At 27.4% G+C, this 21346-nt stretch overlaps 1 protein-coding gene across 1 annotated transcript in view; it reads left to right on the top strand.

The window, feature by feature from the left end:
• LOC111038571 (cell growth regulator with RING finger domain protein 1-like) overlaps positions 1-21346 on the top strand; it is a 42271-nt gene that overhangs the window by 942 nt on the left and 19983 nt on the right. The window contains exon 2 of the mRNA XM_022321727.1: positions 12118-12272. Within this exon, the coding sequence (XP_022177419.1) occupies positions 12118-12272 (155 nt within the window). The remainder of the gene's footprint in view (positions 1-12117; positions 12273-21346) is intronic.

Raw genomic sequence — 21346 nt, 5'->3', positions numbered from 1 at the left:
TGTCAAGATGATAACGTAGCTCTAAACTTTCAATAACACCACATTAAGTATAATAATATCTACCTACACTCTCTGGTTGCATTCACTTTTCATGGACAGACCTGACTTTACGACGTTCACACAGTGTATGTGTTTCAGTGTAACACTCCGCACTGCGTTTGGTGTGATTTTGATAAAAAAATACGTTGTCGTTTAACACCTACATGTGGCTATGCATACCTATGTTATTATATTAATATTTCGAGCGACCGTGTTTTTGAATATTTTTTTATTCCGTTCGTTTTAATTTATAGCCAGCATAAACGTGTGAACGATGCACCTCTGTGATACGATATTTCAAAATACAAGATAAAATTATCTGTTGTTTAGTTACCGTGTACATAACGATAACATTGTAAATAGTAACACAGTGATCGTATTTGTAGTAGGTCTTGAATAATGTTATATTCTGATAGTATTATGTGGTTACAATACCGGTGCTGACGTAGCCGCGATAAGAATAATCTCCATGGTAGATAGGTGGTATTAGAAGATCAGTATAAAATATAGGTAGTCCCGTTTTTATTTAATCAACGCTTATTTTATGATCGGTAATAAATAATCGCATTTGAAAATTAAATTGTTTACTAGTAATAGTAATAAACAGACAGAGGATTATAATAAACGTGTTCAACTTTATATAAATGCATGAGTAATAACTATTTCATACCCATTAAAAAAAAAGAAATAAAAACGTGAGTAACTAAATAAAATACTTCTGCAATATGCAAATATAATATAATGTTGTAAGGTATAGTGTATAAAATGAATTAGATACTTGTTTATAAATACCTAAATAAATAACGGTTTATTTTTAGTAGGGATAACCGAATCGTGCAAAATTACCTTAAGGATTTCCATGATTTTGATAAAAATTGGATTTGGAATAGGCAGGCGTAGGTAAACCAAAAATGTTCACAGCTAACCCACTAACCGAATTTAAGACACACGGTAAAAGAAGACTAGAATGTATTGTTGAATAAACTCGAGTTTATTGTCATTCGTGATATTAGTGGACTAGTGGACGAGGTTTATATTTATTTTGTGAACCACCGGTCGAGTTTTCGTCAAACGGGTTAGAATGCTAATTTTTCGAGACTAGTGTTATAGTGGTGTTCATACGGTAAAATAAAACAAGATTCTGTTTAGCATTGTGAATTCTAACGGTATTTTCTTGATGTATTATAACAGTATTAGTTGTCTGGCACAATGCGTTGTGCAACAATCTAAATCGATCCTTTTGTAAGTTGAATGTTATGGGATTTTATAGAATTGGGAAAAAAAGTATGCTATCGAACGTTCTCGATGCAAGCCAAGTAAAAATAATAACAATAATAAAAAAGACTAAATAAATGAGTACCGTGCTGCTGAGATAGGGCGATAATGATAACTGATATAATACATATTTTTTAGCATCAACTGCAGTGGTTATTAGCTTACATAAATATTACATTTTTACATTACCTATATATCACATTTCTTTGTTATTAAGATAAGAAATTATGTTGAGGGGGTTTGAAAATGAACCAATTGCTTCATATAAATTTTCCGGAATGTTAAATTTATTTCTGGCTTTGCCGAAGTTTGGGCAGTGGACGATGAAGTGCTTGGTGGAGTTGTGTGTATTGCATGTTTTAGGCATAAGGGCGGATCTGTCTTTGCCATAAGGTTGTCCATATGTGAATTTTGTGCGGCCAAATCTTAGTCGATTGACAATAATTACCTCTTTTTTCTATTTAGATCTATGCATTTTGGCTAGACTTCAATATATAATATATAATATATGCACTTATTTATATACATATAAATATGCATAAGTGTATTCTCCAAGTACTTAAAAGCTATCACTCTAAACTGTCTAAACTCAAGACCTACAATTGGTTAGGTACCAATGGCAACAAGCTTCGCATTGAATTTACTTATTATTGTATACGAACAACGATCATTGAAGATATAATACTTGTTAAGTTTTCAAACATATCGAAATTATATTTGACTATAATAGTAATAGGACTAATAGGAGTCAGGCGAATAGTCGGTGAGGAATACAGAGTTAGACAACATTTTAATTACTCATTTAAGTTTAAAAAACTATAGATATTAAATACATAATATACAAATAGAAATTGCTGTTACATAAAAATAAAAGTCTTTAGAAGGAGGAGAGGCAATTAGTTGGCAATTACCAACGCTAATTGACAACGACCGGCGACCTACTAAGAAAATCCCGTGGGCAGCAACAAGTATAGGCTAATTCGTTTTTTGATAGCTGATTTAATGGTTTATACCTAAGTACCTACGTAAAACATGTCCATCAGAATATTTTAGTAGGCTCTCTAATATGATATTATGTCATTAATATGTTTTATTTGAAAATCTCATATTTCATCCAAATTAAGAAATAGAATCAAAAATGCTGTATAAAATAGGTATACATATTTTTTGCGTCAAAAATTTACCAAGCAAACGTCGTTATTGTCTGTGATATAGGTAGATTTATTCATATTTTATGGCGTCCGATAAATGAATCGGAATAATTTATGCCGAACACATTTCAGTGTTTTTTCCTGTGTTAATACTTATGTAGATTAACATATAGAATCAAAAATTCCCAAAAAGTATTATTTTTCTTTTGTACTATGGCCTGTGGGGTATTTTTTTGTTTATTTTTTGTTGAGTTTATAATAACGAACACAATACATTACGATAAAGAATTAGTTAGTTTCGATTATTGTGCGAATTCGAACGTAGAGGGAAATAAATGTAGGTGCTCAATGCCCATGGAGCACTTACAAAAATCTGATCGTATAAATGTACAAAGAAAAAGGGAGGAAGAGTTATTTCCATTTGCAGGTATTGGGTATATACATTATATATATACCTAATATGCTATGTAGTCTTAGTCTGCCATTACCTTGCCATTATATTGTATTATATTATTTTTATTGTTGTTATTATTATTATTTCTCGGCGGGCGACGATACAGTGTACAAGCATTTCTTCGCATGGATAATTTGGTACCATTTATAAAGGATAAAATATAATATGAGGATTCATGCCTTACGGCTCTGCGGGATTGAACCGAAAAAATATCTATCGGTGGTAACAATAACAGAAATATTTTACGCTATTGTATCGTCACGAATTTTATATCGTGTGGCTGACCGTGTTCATGCTTAATACACTATGATATTATTATTATTATTATTATTATTATTATTATTTATTATTATATCGTATATACAATATTATACATCGCGATGCACGGCGGCAATGGTCCAATGAATCGACAACGACGACGCACGTTTAGAAAAAAGAATAATTTTCGTTCGTCGTTGTCGTCGAGGTCAAAATAATAATCACGAGTAGTGAACAGAAATGTAGGAAAAAAAACTAACCAACAATAATAATACCGCCAACGACTACGGTCGACCGATCGGCAGCCGTCCGCCCCCCTTAAATTTGTATGCAAAATCTGTGTGTTGTGTTGCGTAATTCGTACGAAAGACACGTATTCGCGTGCATGTGCGTGTAATAATGATACGTGTATTATACGATAATATTCGCGCGGATGATGCTGAGGTAAAGTTTCAAAACGAAAATGTCATTATAATATTATTTATATCATTGTTAAACAGTCGCGACATGTGAGTGTAATAATATTATAATAATGCGTAATAATATATTATGTATATAGTATTATGCTGACGAGTAACGTCAACGGAACGGTTCACGTTTTTTTGTCTTTATTTTTTAAATCGGCGAGGACATCACCCTCTGAGGAAAAACGACACGTCACATGATAATTTTTGCGACGCACGCGAGAGACAGCCGTTAAACGTCGTAGATTTTCGCAACGGGATCGGAAAGAAAGTTGTTTCGCACCGGTGGAATTACGAGTTTTGTTTATGTATTTATTTTTTTCATGGGTATCGAATGCTGTCGTCTCCGTCGCTGTTGGTTCGATTGTAAACAAATAACGGACGGCATAATATTCTATTATTTTCGAGATTATTTTTGAGTCGACCAGTTGCAATATCCAAACAAACAAAAACCAGGAAAGTTGTTCTGCTGTTTACGGTGTACCTCGTCATTGCAATATCTTCTATATTTTAAATTTTTTTAACAACCTATAAGATATAGCTTGTATTAGAAACTTAAATATTGTATTAAATTGTTAATATTTTTGACTTCAATTCGCTACCAAAAACCACCCTAATTATTGAAGATCAATACATTTTTTTCTGGTTTGCAAATTATTTTAGACACATCAATTTTTTAATAAACATATTATTGTATAACCAGAATTTAATAGACAAAAACATGGCTGGATCATATGTTATTTTGCAACTTCTACATCTCATGGGCGGCACACGGTCATGGCTCATTTTAAATCCTAAGCGGAGCGACGAATATATTGGTTTTACTGTGATGTTTGTATGGTTTCTGCTTTGGGGTCAAAAGTAAAAAATTCTGATTACTTTTTAAAGTAATCAGAATTAAACAACAACAAAAAAGGGGAAAGTAGGTAACCGCTCTGCTGCAGTACAGTGCCCAAAAGTGTCTAGTGTGCCTCGTCATTGTAATATATGTATTCAATTTTAAGTCAATGGTACATCATTGCATATAGGTACGAATATACAATAACGATTCTGAGCGAAGGCGGTCGTCTGCCTATATTTACTATTCCTAAGTATATTGCATGGTATGTTTTTATATTGCTCTTAAAGTAATTTATTTTACAATTAGTAGGAATGTATTAGGCTCCATAGATTGATTTTGCCGAAAATATTGCATTTATTGTACCAATTAATAGTATTTAATTATTATAATTTATAATAGTATACCTAATATATTTAAAGTTGTTATGTTGTCATTGACTTTTGGAACAACGCCGCCATACCGTAGAATGGCATGAATCGGTTTCGTGGTGTAAATGGGCAATAGCTTATAAAATTTAATAATATACGTAAAAGTTTCTAGACCCCATGAATACTATTTTTGAATTAAAACAAATTAATTAAAATTGTTTTTCTTAGTTAACATTTCTTATTTCATAAACAAAATATGCTTAGATATGTAGTTATTTTTTTCAGAATTTTTGATTTGGACATCAAAGGGGAGGTAACCCTTATATTGAGTTGTAAAGCCTTTTAGTTCTATAAATTGAACATTTTATATATTTTAAACAACAAAATAATAGTTCGTAATTTTAACAAATTTTGTCTAAATTTAAATTTAAAATGCTTAAAAAAATTGTTTTTACAGCTCCAAAAGTTAGGTTACCATATCAATGTAGGTAATTTAAAACGTTCATCGCTCCACTCAGATATAAAATTACGAATAACGAGAATACCGACTTACTCAAAATTAAGAAATGAATAAACGTAGGGACTACATTAATACCAAATATGTATTATAGTATTTTTGATAAAATTTCCTATTTTAAATTTTTTTAGTCTTTTTTTCTCGGTAAATTGCAATTTAATATGAAGTTTCTCATAAGTTGTTTTTATACAATGATTGAAATATATCGAAAATACATTTCGTACTTTTTTTAAAAATAATTTGTAGTGTAAATGTTGACAAAATTCGTTAACATTGCGGGAATTTGCAAATTATCTTATTTTTTTTAAAAATTCATCAAATTCTCTATGTTAGGAGTATTATATGTACATCATATGAAATTGGATTTCTGATAGACAGAAGTCCCTGTACTGGTCAAAAGAAATGTGATTATTTACAAATATACGAATACAGTAGGTACGTAATTCGCACTTTTTTTAACAATCGCGGACATATTTTATTATTAGACGAGATAGTTGTTAGCCAAGTTAAACAACTCCTTTCATAACTGCTAACCTATACACTGTATGACTATGATATGCACAATACCAATACCGACTAAACTGGTATAGAACGTTGACCCTCCCATATGTGTTATTAACCGTGAACTTTCTATTTCTGATACATACTTAGGTATACATACGTAACTGATTCGCTCATCGCTAACAGCCGGTGTAGTAATTTTATAGCCAGGTTTCTGCCGTTTTTAACTGTCCACTGCAGTCTAATAAATAAATGTTTTCCGTAAAATTAACAAAAAAGAAATTCTTATGCAGTTTTAGGGAGAGTTCTACTCCCACGTTGAGGGCAGTAGACGCAATAACGGTATGTTATGTCATATGTGGCTATATGGAATTCAAATATGAACTGTGTCTGATCGTTAGTATAGGAACAAATTAAACTATATTATAGTATGGACTATGTATACCACGTTATGGAGTAGGTATAGGAAATTTTGAAGTTGAGGTCTGCCTTCCCGGTAGTGGCGTTGAACACGTGCTTCAGCATTCGGGTAGTTCAATTGAACTGCCTTAAAAATTGAGTGGGTAAAATAATTGAATATACTTCCTAGTCTTTCATGCTAAAATTTTTTTAAAGTAAAACCAGTTTTCGAAAAAATCGATTTTGTTTTTTGATGATTTGAAATTTAAAATTTTTTTTCTTATAAATGTCAATAAAATTGTTTTCGTTAGTTCGAACATAATACAGGGTTTCTCATAAGAAGTTGCAATAGCAGTGTTAGTAAACATTATATCTAGGGTTCTGAATTTGAAATATTTCAAAATTGAACATTCCACTCTCCTTGAAATATTGAAAAATATTTTTTCTTTTTTAAAACGTGTTCGATTATAGATGATTAATGATTATAAATAAAATAATATATTGATTATACACAGAAAATATTGATAATGAATAACTTGTCGGTTATAATTTATATCAACCATGGTAAGCGAACTATACAAATATATAAAAATACTAGATAGCCGACTTGAAAATGATTTTGAAGCCCACAAAATGGCCGAAATTATCTTATCTAGGAGGTAAATGTTTGCATTTTCAAAAGAGTTAAAGAATAAACTTAGTAAAGTATAATAAATATTGTTGATTAATTATTTCATGCTTGTATGTTTTATTTATAGTGGTGAAAAACAGTCCTGACAATATTTTATGAAAAAAATGTAAATATACCAAATATTATAAATTCTTTGTTTATATAATATTATAAATTATAATCATATGAACTTAGGGACTGGGGAGAGTATAGCGTTTACTTGGTACAATGTACGAATATATGATTATTAAATAAATATAGACGTTCATTTCCCAACATTAATTTCTTATATGGACGGGCTGTTACTTGTTTCTTATTTTGTCAAATTCTCCTGGTGTATTTAAAAATAGGTCTAAAAATAAATATCAAAATCTAAACCTCATTATTTTCAATTATTTCAATTAATATTTTCATTTTTCATTTTTCATTGAAATGAAATATTTCATGAAATTTTAAAACCCTAATTATATCTATAGGCATGCAATATAAATGCAATTTTTTCGGCAAAAATGAATTTAACTTTTACCTACTGTAGTACTAAATATTAATCCTAATAGTAAAATAAATTACTTTCATCACAATAATATCATAAAATATATTCAGTAATATAGGCTGATATTCACTCAAAATCGTTTTTTATATGCAATGATTTTGTGTCACTGAATTCAAATTTAACACATTCATTACAGCGTCCCACTTTTACCGCTTTTTAATTTTAAATCTATATTTTTTTCCCCCTATGTAATGTTAATTTAAAACTTGAATATAGGTGGCTCTATGTTTAAATATAAACAGTGAAGTAATGCAGAACGTTGTTATTTTATTCTTGGTTCCTTTTAGTACCAACTAAGTTTTTAAAACTAGGTAGTTTTTAAAGAATCTAATATTTTTTTTTTTTAGTTTTGGTGACCTTGTAAGTAGGCAGCTTTATTTAATTATTGTTTAATTTTAATTTTAATGTTTTCTTATAATCTTTCACTATATTTATGTTTTCTTTTAACGGTTATTAATTTCTCTATGATTTTCCTCTAGGAAAATGTGGAGGCTATCTCTTTGGTATTAATAGTTAATTAATTTTTTGTTAATATCTAACTGACTTACCTATCCCATTAAAGCATTAAATGATAAAATGAAAGATGTATGTTTAATTTTTTGGGATATTTCATGAAAACTTCTGGTCATGACTAAATACAAATATTTACACTTAAGTAACAGCCTAACCAAATATTGATGTTCTTTATCAATTTATTTTCTGATAGTCACTGTTTTAATTGGATAAGCTATATTTATTTTGTGTACAGTACTAATATGTATACAAAATAAATAATTTTTGAAACATCAAAATAATATTTAGCCACCTACCAGTTTAGCTACCTATTTTAAAATAATTAAATTGTCTAACTGAAGCAGCTTATCAATTATATGCTTGTTCAAAAAAATGGCTCAAATAAAATATTACGGTTAACTGTAATTCTGACAGTAACAGTATCCGTTAATCTACGTCCATCAGTGTAAACGACTTAACACTATAAACATTAAGTATATTAGTTACCTAGTAGGGTAGTTTAAGCTAATGGTGATAATCCAAACTAGAAATATTATTTTTCATCATCATATCAAAATATCAATCTTAATTTAATGACCCCCGATAACACAGTCTTAAATTTTAATTGCCATGGCAAAGATAACTTACAAATATCCGTGTAATTTTATATTCTATAAGCATGGCAAAGAAACTAAGTGTTTTTAATATCTTAGTAACATACCTACCCCATTTATGTAGTGTATATTTTAAGATGCTTTTAAATAGTGATCTATAAGTTTAAATTATCCTCAATTGATTCAAAATTTGAATTATTAGATATTTCACTGAATTAAAATGTAGTTTTACGAAATTGTTTCTTAAATGAGTTAAATTCAATTCCTAGATCATTTAAATTCCTTTTGCTGTCTGTTAGTCATTTATGTTATAGTTTTAATATGTTATACAATGATCAATAAAAGCAGACCTAAAAATTATACATTTCAAATAGATGATTATTAGTTATAAGCGAAAAATTTTTGATAATTTTATTTAAAATCAAACTTATTCTGTATTAAAAATAAATATATATCATACAGTCTATTCACTCAATTAATAAAAGTCTAATACTGAAATTAAAATAAACTTTAAACAAAAAAACGTATTTAAAAACAACGTAGGTATTGCGTACTATAATATGGTGTTTATATTTTTTAGGTAAATCACGTTTGCAGATTATTATGAATGATACTATAGATTACTGTTGACATTATATCTAAGGCACGTTCAATAGATATTTTATAATATAAGAATACGATCATTAAAATTGGTACCTACCTAATACAATTTTTGATTTTTTTTAAATTTTCACAAACTCATAATTTTTGCTTTTATGAAATAAATTTATCCGAAGTTCTTTAAAATGTTTTTAGATAATATAAAAATATTTTTGGAGATATAATTACGAATAGGTTACATTTTTAGATTCACTTATACCGTAGTTATAAATTATAATTGAAGTTATAATGTAATCAAATATATATTTTTTATTAGGATAAGACATTGTTTTTATTGTCATGTCAAACTATTTCTGTGGGCTTTCCTCAAGTTAACCTTGTTATTAAAACTGCATAGATTGTACAGTTTCATTAGTAATATTGTTTCTGGTTTTAACATAACGGGACATCGATATGTTTATATCAAATTATATTTTAGGTCAATATTTTATTTATATATTTTTTAATTTGTATTGGTTACGAATATTAAGGTACAAAATAACGGAAAATATAAAATACTAGTTAAATAAATAATGTGTTGAAAAAGAAAGTTTATAAAATAATTTTAGACTATGAATGATCACCCCGCTTCATCACTCCGATAAATCTATACTTCAATCATTTTATTAATAATAAGGGGAGGAGGGAAATCGTAAAAACAGGAGTAGTTATAAACACTAATTATTGTTGTAATTCTGCAAATACGAATAACCTTAGGTGAAATGATATTTTTTCTAAATACTTATATTAGCATATCCTCAATGTTTTAGCTCTTTTTGATAGGTATTTAAAGACATTAAACATATTCTTCTTATTTTAGTTTATTTTATATAATATGTTAACAAGTAACAATCATTTTAATGTTCGGTCTAAAATCTTTAAAATACAAGATTTATTCTAAGTTGTTCTTATTGAAATTAAGAATTATCGAAAATACACATGTAAAATATTTTTTTTCAATATTTATATTTTGATAAAATTCAATATAGTGAATACAAGGCTCATCAAATGTTTGTAATAGGTACTATTTTCTAAAAATATTGAAAATACATAGGCAAAACATTTTTATATTGTAGGTTTGAAACAATTTAATATTTATATACATACAGCAGAGCGAATTGCCTAGTTATTTTTTTTTATTTTTAAATTAAGGTTTCAACAGCGAAGGTTATTAGCCTGAAATTAAATTTTGTATGGTATTTTGTTTCTTAAGATTAGGAGTTATATTATACAGAAGTTATAAAGGTTATAATTTTTAAATAATGTTTGTGGTAATTAAAAATGGTATGATTTAATTTTCGTTTTTGACTTTCGTCGAGCGCTTGTGATATGTTGGATCGCGTGTTGAGGTCGATGTTATTTGTCAAGTTTTTTTCATTGGTGTTCATAACGCTTTCTTTGACAACTTATAAAGTGATATTCACTTTAGTTATATAACAATAATTAAGTTAAATTGTCAATACGAGTGGGGTCAAAGTTACGTCTTAATTTGCCATCCACATATTTTCTGTTATAATTTTTGGATTTTTATTAACACATACATCATTTATATAATAGTTGCTAAATGTTTTATGAATTTTAAATGTACAATAAGAAATTCTTAAGTAAGCACCTTGGTATATTATTATTTACAATTTTACTATTGTATTCATGTTCTTATGTTAGTTATAAATAAAAGTACCTAAAATAAGTACAACATTTCGAAATTATAGTGTCATTAGTGTTTTCATGTCTAGACCATATTTGCGTATACGAGACATATTTATACCAGTGGTTAGGGACCTTTTGTGACCCGTGTGACCCCCTCCTAATTTATTTCCAATTTATTTCCACAAGCAGTGACCCCCACCAAAATGTATAAAATGTATATCTATATTAATGAAAACTGTAATATTTGTTCATTCCATTAATTCAGCATAGATACATAAGTGTATAAATTAAGTATACCTAAAATAATATACAATATTTCATTCCATAACTTGAAATCACACCAAAGTTAATTTTTTTTTAAATGTAATTTCAAACGAGTAGTGAGTTAGTCTGTAATGTATTGATGAGCTGAGTTATCCGAAAATTGTTGGTCCACTTCTTTATTCTGCTAGACTTTAGATAGTCATAAGTAACTAGCTATTCATTCAAAATTTGATTTTTATGAACGGAAATTCTCGGAAAACATTCTACTAAGTATAATTTTATTTCAAAAATATTGTTTCGTACCTATAACTTCAAATTATTTAAAACAATGTCAATATTCTGTAATACAATATGCTTGCTATTAAAAGAATCACGTAACGTGTACATCATGAACATCAGTTATTTCATTGTAAAAAGCATTGAAATTTTAAAATTTTGTGTAACCCACATTACACTTAGTAGTATACAATGCGTCATACATTTTGAGTACTTCTGTAACCAGAGCCATAACCTGTTTACCGGATTATATTTTTAAAATAAATGATTCTCAGGAATTAATTTTTAAATCTTTAACAAAATAAAAATAAATTATTCTCTTTTTCATTAAAGTTTTCAAATTAAACAACACCGATTATTGTATTAACATATTTTAATGTACCTATAATATTGATTTAATTAATAATTTACTAAAATTAAAAACCGTATTATATTTTATGTTAAAGTAAATTATATGGTTTGGGAAAATTGTATTCGATTTCTGTCCATTGACCTCGCTAGTAATTTATATTTTAGCAACTAACATTCATCGCTACCAAATAATCGTTCAATGAACTTAGTTCTGTGTTAATCGTTTGACTTGAGACACTTACCCACAAGTTATGATTTATATTTTATAAGATCTTAATAAAGTTTTTGTTATTTAAATTTGTCATCATACAATAATTTTTTTTGTACTGTTAACATTTTAGGAATATGACAGTATTTTGGCTGCACGGCGAAGAACTAATGTTTGGTGGTAACGCAGTACATCCTGTTCAACAAAGGATACCACAGATGAAAATGATGAAAGTCCACATACCGTTCACATTTAAATTACATGAGACATCTAATTCTTCGTACTCAGGTATGTATCGTTTGTTATAAATAAAATTATTTTTATTTTTAAAACGTTTGATTACCGTCTAATTATATATTATTTTAATAAACTAATTAGAAACATCTATTTAAAAATCGATTTTTACTACAAATATTTATACCAACAGCAATTTAATGAGTGGAATGCAATTAGTAACGATCGATACTAACATTAAATATTAGTATATATATAAACTAATAATTATATTTAATTATTAAAAGTTACATAAGTTACATTTCACATACTTAATTAAAATAGTTTATTACATGTTACATATTATCAATAATCTGACTATAATTTACTCAACATATTTTTTTAATATATAATGTTGAGTACATAATTATATTTTTAAATGGGTTAATAATACAACCTCAAAGGATACTATTATTTACAGTTTTTAACAATGGCCAGAAGCTAGTTTAAAATTTTTTTAAGAGGAAATAACTTTTATTATTGAAATGTTAATGGTAAAAACTTTTAATTTAGTCAAGTAGTTTTTTTTTTTATTACAATATTTTAAAACATCAACATTTATTTGTTGTAAACTCATTTAAAACTTAATACTTTTTTCAAATTATTATTTTCTGGAATTTTCTAACCTTAGTAAATCTTAAATTATTTTCTGTCCATATCATTTTCATAATTTTTTTCATCCATTTAACTAGTATCAATTTTTCATTTTTCATTTGTCATCTTTTGTTACATCCTTTTTATACCATTAGACTTCAACAAATGCAGTATTTATAACGAGAACGATCCTAGGCATATCTTATTCCCGACTATATACATTTTTTGTATTTTAGAAAGCTAAGCGATTTAGTAAATAATTCGTGCATTTACTTAATTTCAACTAAGCATATGTCGTACACGCATGTGTTGTCTCCGCCAAATAACGCATATCACTTCAAATTTTAGTTTACAAGAATCCATTTTATCCTGTTATTTTTAATATGATAGTGAACTAGCTAGATTCTTCTGAACTGAAAATTTGTCATGTTACTCGAAAGGTATTTCACCTGGTAATATGTCTTTACTCTATATTACACATGGACAACATAGTAAATTTGTGTTCAGTTGTTCCAATTCTGTGTTCAAACTTAAATGTAAGAATATTATTTGTGTTCTCTCGTTGATTTTTAATATATTTTAATTTTTATATAAATAATTTATATGCTCCTAATTCACTTACAAATTACAATATCGTTAAAACAATAAGATAACACAAATAATGTTTTGCATTTAAGTTTAATAATAAGTTAATTTGCTCTAATGTCTTAAGCTAACTATACAAAATTTAAATTACTAAATATACTGTTCCGTATGTTATCAATGATAACTTATCATTTATCGTTAGTGAGACTGTGACAACAATACTAGTGACCCTCTTTACGACGTCCTCTTTGAAACTGTACAATATTTTTACATTTTACAATGGTCATAACTTACTTAAAAATAATAATATCAATACAAGCCTTCGTCGTGCCATAGAATATTAATCTTACTTTTACATTTTACAATGGGTCAACTCACTCTAGTTATAAAAACAACAGAGTAAGATGGTTTCTTGTTAAAGTTAAATTTGTTATGTTGTGCATTTGTGAGATAAAGACAACATTACGGATGCCACAACCCTTTGTCATTACGAAACTAATACTCATTCAAAGGTACTTGTCGACCCCTCGTCACATCTAATCACATCCTTGAATAATCGCATTTCATAATAATATTGAGGTAGGTACTCTACGTTTTCTTCATGTGTTTCTATAATACTATAATACAATAAACATTATATAATTATAATTAGATCTTATTTATTAATTAGAAACCAAAGAGCAATATAATTAGTAATTTATGACGTAGAGCTTTTAAAGCATTGAGCTAATTGGTAATTTTAATTGTATTTTTTAAAAATTAAATCGAATCGATAGTATGTTATTTACTACCTAGTTCATTGTCTGTTGTGTATATATAATGTTGGTGGTAAAGTTCGACTTTTCTTCATACAATAATTATATAAAAAAAATTGTATGATAAAGTTATTCTAATGCTGGGTAGCACAAACATTTTGTTAACAAATGGTCCATATAATGTTATGTTCAAGTGACCGACAAATACTCAAAGATCCGTTTAACTTGATGAAACACGATATTTGTGCAATCCAGCATAAATGCTTTAATTTCTAGAAATACTTATCTATCATTTTATAATAATAATAACTTAACATGGTTTTGGTGTATGAATGTTTTGAACCGCTTTGCAAATGTGGATGATTTTTTTATCGTTAAGCCTACTGCAGCATAGTGGTTCAAAATATGTTTGTTGTTGTGAATATTATTTATTATTTATTAATTATATAACATAAAATATCATGTTTTTTATGTTGGTATTATTCCTATAATATTATGGTAATATGGTGCACGCAGATAAGTTGTAATATTAAATTATTATCGTGGAAGAACTTATAGTTAATTTTGTTTTAAATAAAAGTGCTTGAAGAGTATTCTTTATCCGTAATACTGAGTACCAAGGTCATTAAGCTCAACTGGTTTTTCATGATAAATACTACAGTTTTTTTTAAAGACAGTTTTCATAAGAGTGTACCTATATTTGAAGTAAGTATATAAGTGGTGAAAATTATTATTTTTCAAAGTTCTTGTTTTGTTTTAAGTGCTGAAATTAATAGTTATTTTTACCATTGCCAATTTGATTTTCTTCCATAGAATTCTATGTACCCATCAAACATCTCCTTAATGCCAACTCGCTAAGGTACTGAAATAGTAGTGCTTGAATAAGATATAGGACGCCAAAAATCATGCGTATTATTCAATGCTATTTTTATAAATTATTATTCTATTCATTAGCTAATAATATTTAATTATTAAACGACAAAATCGAGTATATTAACTTAAAATATCGATCTTATTTAGCTAAGTAACATTTAATGAATGGATTGAGATTTTGTTAATATAATTTCCACACTTGCTTTTATTTCAAAATTATAAAAAAATTGTTATTTTAATTTATTAGAAAATGTTTAAAACTGCACTTTTAAAAATTAAAATTTATTATTATTCAATTTAATAATTTGAGTGAAGTTCGACCGGTATTAATTTTAATCTTTTTTTTTATTTATTTCAATTTATTAAAATAAACACACAGTACAACAATACCTTAAAAATCAAGTTATTTTAAATTTTAAAGTAGGTACTCACATTTTTGTACTAATCAGCACTTGGACTTCAAACAAATAATGTTTAGAATATAACCCACTCCCTCGTTATATTATGGTTAAATTTGCATCAGAGAACATTTTGAATACGATTATTCTCAAGTCTTAACTGAATCCAATTAAGTCTAGAGCTTGTAAAATCCCATGTGTGATAATTCAAATACTTGTTTTCCTATAATATTTAAAAATAATCGGGACAACTATTCAGCACAAAACCGGTAGTTATACCTATACGTACAGTTTTTTTTTATTAAGTACCTATACAACGGATGTATGCTTCCTCGATGTTTATTATTAATGCGATCACAAGAACCCTAGAATAAAAGTAAATTTTTATCAAGTAATGTTTCTAACTTGTGTTTATGCATTTTAGTATTTATATTTTTGAAACTTCGTATTATGTTATCAATTTTTCAATTGTTTTAGGGATTATTGTATTTTGTTGCATCTATTAGATTATGCTGTGACATGTTTTTTTTATCATATTATGGATGTTTCTTTTGTTTCAACTAGCAGTGATTAAATTTAAAATTTAAATTAAAAAAAATATTAAGTATTCTCTCAATATTTTGTATATGCAGGGCTCCTGATCTAAAGTCCAAGACATTTTATCTATGATTAACTTGATTATTTGATATATTGATTATTATGTATGACGGGGAGATAGCTAACCTGAGTAGCGCGGGGCTATACAATTTTCACTCGCCCGGCCGAGGCTATTACAAACCTGTATCCATATTTTTATGTGAGAAATACATTATTATGTAATACATTTTTTTATGGCATCAACTGCCTGGTTATTAGCCGGTTTTTACTGTGGGAGAGGGTATGGTTGGATTGAAAAACGTGTATATGCGGCAAGGATTTTTCTCTAAGAATCCGGGTGGTCACCCATCTAGGAACTAGTCACACCCGCCGGTGCTGGCACTGAGAGCAAATTTGTGACTGAAGCCAGATTTAGCGCCACACCAAGCCGATATAATATTATGTTATCCTATTGGTATAAATGTATCCAATACACCTAAATGTATTAATTACCTACTAATCATATTACAAAGTACTGTTTAAATTATTTATTATTTGACTATCATAAAAATCGAAGGAAGGCGCTCTGCTGGATAGTATGAATGTGACTTTAGATCAAAGTTGTTTTTTTATTCTAGTAATAACTAATAATATAGAATTAATTGCTAAATTATTTATGAGTTATGGAAATCTTCATTTCTCCATGCTTTTTGATGAAAAAAAAAATAATAACAAAAATGTACAAAATGTTAAAACTTATAAAATGGCTAAAAATAAAAAGAAAGATCTGAAATATTTTAAAATTATTTCATGTTTAGGGAAATCTCATATGAATATTTGGTAACAATTTTCAAGTCCCTAAGTTTATTCATTTTTTGATTATATCGAAAAAAATTGCTGTTTAAAACTGATCTTGCGTAAATATTTACATATGTACCTATCACATATTTCTGTTATTTCGTAATTTTAATTTTGGTTATTTTCTGACTATTATGAAAAGTTCTGTGAATTTCCTACATTTTACCTAACTTAACCAGAACTAACTAGAACCTATTTTATATCAGAAATTACGCTCTAACTCAAAGATTTAAGCATTTTTTCAGCTCCAAAACGTAATGATAAACTTATAAAAGATTTTTCTTTATAAACACACCTCATTGTATTATTAATTCTGTAATCAGAATTTACAATTAATTATAAAATCTTCAATGTTGACAAATATTGGCTATAGATTAATGTAATTGTATAAAGATACAGGAACGATACTATAAGTCCAAGACATAACATGCATCACGTTATTCTGAAACTTTGGGTAGCATGTTAAGATTTGTTTGTAACGTAGTGTAATATAAATGTGTACTGATATTTGTATGACAAGTACAATATACATTTAGGACGAATCTTAGGCGACCGGAAATATCAATAGTGTCTTAACACACATATGGCATAGGAGCGCAAGTTTCGCTTTAATGGTGTGTACCTACAGCATTTACAATGTGTGTGTTTTTGTTGTATCTGTCACTTTGTTTTGGAGCAGAATATTTTCAACATTAAAGGTAGTCTCTATTCTAGCAGAAGATTTAAACAGTAGAAAAACTAAATATAATAAATACCTACAAATCTATAATATATTTACGCAATACCAGTATAGTACTTATATATGTATTTTTTATTTTTTATTTTTCTTCCGATTTATGTTGATGCAATTTTTGTTTTTGGCTAAAAAAAACTTGAAAATTTTATAAAAGGTTCGTCATTAGTAGGTCATTTATACTTGGTATCAACCTTTTCACATGATATCATGTAAATGGCTTATCAAAACAATCTTACTCAAAAATATATCCATTAATGAATTATACATATTCAACTCTTTACTCAAAGTGTTTCTATTACTAATGTCCTAATGTTTTGTCCAAAAGACTCTTCCAGTCCTTGCCATAACTACATAATCTCACAGCAACTTGTTTAATTATATTATTAAAATCAACAAGTTTTCACTTTATGATGCTATATTTCCATCTCTACTACCAATCACCCACTTATAAAAATGTCTGAAGCCATGCACTAGTACTCATAAAATCTTCACCGTAACCTTGGTATAGAAATATATCCCCCACCATCCCACCACAACTCTGGTTACTCAACCTTAATCTCTCTAGGAAATGCTAATACATAACATTGTTAACCTGCCTCCGATTTTGCCAAACCTATAAATTACATCCTCTGCACACTACACAACATACCAATGATTTGTGACATTGCATACCTTAAGTTAAACTGCTCTAAAATATTACCACGACACACTCACATATTGCTCCTTTTTAAATCTTCCAACATCTTTTCGATATCCAAAATATATTCTCACCCAACAAAAAAAATATATTTTTCATATCATCTTTCTATAATCATTTTTTTTTTTTTTTAATATAATTTATATTTTCAAAATTACTTTAACCAAAATATTTAAATTTTAACTATCATAAATTCATAAGCATAACTAACTGTTAAACAAAGTTTAAATACATTTATTTAAAAATTTTTTTCAAGCATTTAACAAAATCGAATAGGTACTTGGAACAAATGTTCTTCTTTTAATAAATCAAATACCTAATTCATTGAATAATAATTCATAATTCATAAAATTGTATTTGTTTTTTTTTTTCACTAAACCAAGTTCTTTTAGATAGTAAAAACGTATGAACTGTGAATATTTGATTCCCAATAGAAAACCATTATTATATTTAGGACCTAGGTATTCATACAAATTTTAAAGGAATAGTTATTTTTATTTTTGTTAAAAGATTAAATCATATAAATGTAATCATTTAATGAAAAAATAAACTTAAGTATAAAATTGTAAATTTTCTGTAATAAATTTACATTGAAAAAATTAAATGTAACCTGATGTAGTTAAATTTATTACATTTCTGTATTAGGTATCATTTTATTATCCATGTATAATAGTATTATAAAAGCATTCTAAAAATAAAATGCATGGCATACCCAACGAAATATGAATTGACGATGATGATCAGACAGAAACCCGAGAAAAGAAAGTAAAAAGAAAGTGGTTTTTGTTAATGTAATATATTATTATAGTCTAGCTGTGTATGTTACGTTACCCGTAGATACAAACCTTACTGTTCAAATTCTAGAAAGTGTTAAACGGATGTCTGAATAAAATAATCAGGGTAGGTATATTACATTGAATATGTAGCTTTTAATTCTAATAAAACAATTGATGTTTCATAAATTAGAGGTATTTTAATTTTAACTGTTATTGTATTTAAGGCGCTCGTGCTAGTCACGTGTACAAAATTGACTTTAATATTTTGTATGTTTTGGTTTTTACCAATTTTGTTCTAAGTAATTGAGAATTTAACATGTATTGAGTACAACTACATGAACATTATTTTTATTATTGACTTTTAATAATAAGAAAACTGAAAAACTCTAATAGACATTTAATGTTAGAGTTAAACGTTGATATGTAGGTATTTGATCTAATTTTGATCTAGTTATATACATGACGTACTTGAAATATTTTTTTGCTAATAGAAAATAAATAAGGAATTTTCAGTTTAATTTATTATTACATAGATTATAAACATAGCAAAAGAAAATTTGTGTTTTACTGTGTTTTTTTTCTGTCATCAACTTTGAGTTTTATGGTAGTAAAAATGATCCGATTTTCTACGTCAGCATAATTTATGATAAGAAATAGTCAATCTAGATAGTTTATTAGGAAGGTTAAAGTTGAAAATGTGCAGCAGTTTTCAAAAGCATAGAGAAAATAAAAAAAAATTAGGATAGGTAAATGGGAGTTTTTACCAAAACTAATTTTTGCCGAAATCGATTTTATTTTTTTGGTGGAACTCACCGTATAATTATATAGCCTTAGATTCTTAAATGTTCACAATTTGTGGCGATGTACCATTATTGTTTTTTCAAGTTATTACATTTGATTATTCATACAAGTATGACTGACACCCCGTCTCCGCTAAAAATCGTTTTTCGTATATTACAATGACATACTCGACAACTACAACTGTACATCTGAGTGAGACTACCCTTTTTTAATTGATTTTATAATACAATGGTTACCTACCATAACTAAAAATATCAATATTTTATTAAAGATAGTGTGCTTCAAAATAAGTATTACAGAATGTAGATTGTAATTTGGCAAAAAAATTAAAACTATAAGATCATAAATCATAATGTGAAAAAAAACAAGAACGATTATATGTATTTTTAGGCAAAACAAAGGTTCACTGCGAAAATTAATTGAGTGCAATCAATATGTTTTGGAAAGCTAAATGAATCAAGGTGCTGTACCTACAGATAAATATAAGTAAACACATAAATTGTGAAACGTTAATTTTATTATGATAATAATAAATAGAATGTAATAAAGTGATAAATAATAAGTAAAAAGTAATAATTTTTAAAAGAGGAGTTTGTAAAATGCTTTATATTATATAATATGGGGTAGGTCTGCAGCCAATATAGTTTGTGACAGTCTTTACACACAATAACTTTTGAATTGGGTATTATTTATTTCATATTTCCAATTCATGTAAATATTGTAGGAGTTAAGGAACACAATATATACATAAAGCACATTTTATAAACCTTTTTTTTATTGATTAAAAATACAACTTCCGTCTTCGTATGCCATTCAATATTTAAGTTTATTTGTTGTGCATGGTGCACCTATCCCAAGGTTCTATCAAGGCTCAAAATTATTACAAAATAGGAATCTTTATACAATATCAACATAATAGTCAATAATAAAACCATACATTAATGTTTACTGTAATTGAAATCAATAATAAATTTAAAGTTAAAATCAATACAAAACCTGTAATATAAAATATTTACTTAATATTGATATATTGTATAATGTACTTAATAATAGTTAATATACAATAAGTTAATTGCTGTAAATCGAGTTACACCAATTACTTCTTTAATTTCAGCTGACTACCTTAAACTATTTTATAGTGATAAGTTCATTAATTTGTATTATTAAAAATTAATAGGTACATACAAGAGACACGAAATGCAACACGGTTTTTAATTGTATGTTCCTAAGCAGAAAATTGTTCTGAGAACTGTGAACGAGTATCTAGTCAACAAACATTTTGTTGGAGTACCTGGTCTAATCCACTTAACGTTTCATCAAAATATTGAATACTCATTAAGCCATCACTCTTTAATTAACTATTTGTTCAAAATTCGATTTTTTATACATCGAAATTTTTAGAAAAATATTCTGCTCCGAGGATGAAATTAAAAATATGTT

This window comes from Myzus persicae, unplaced genomic scaffold, assembly GCF_001856785.1.
Source record: "Myzus persicae strain clone G006 unplaced genomic scaffold, MPER_G0061.0, whole genome shotgun sequence".
Taxonomy (NCBI): domain Eukaryota; kingdom Metazoa; phylum Arthropoda; class Insecta; order Hemiptera; family Aphididae; genus Myzus; species Myzus persicae.
The sequence above is the reverse complement of the archived record's forward strand: the minus strand, read 5'-3'. Positions and strand labels throughout refer to the sequence as shown.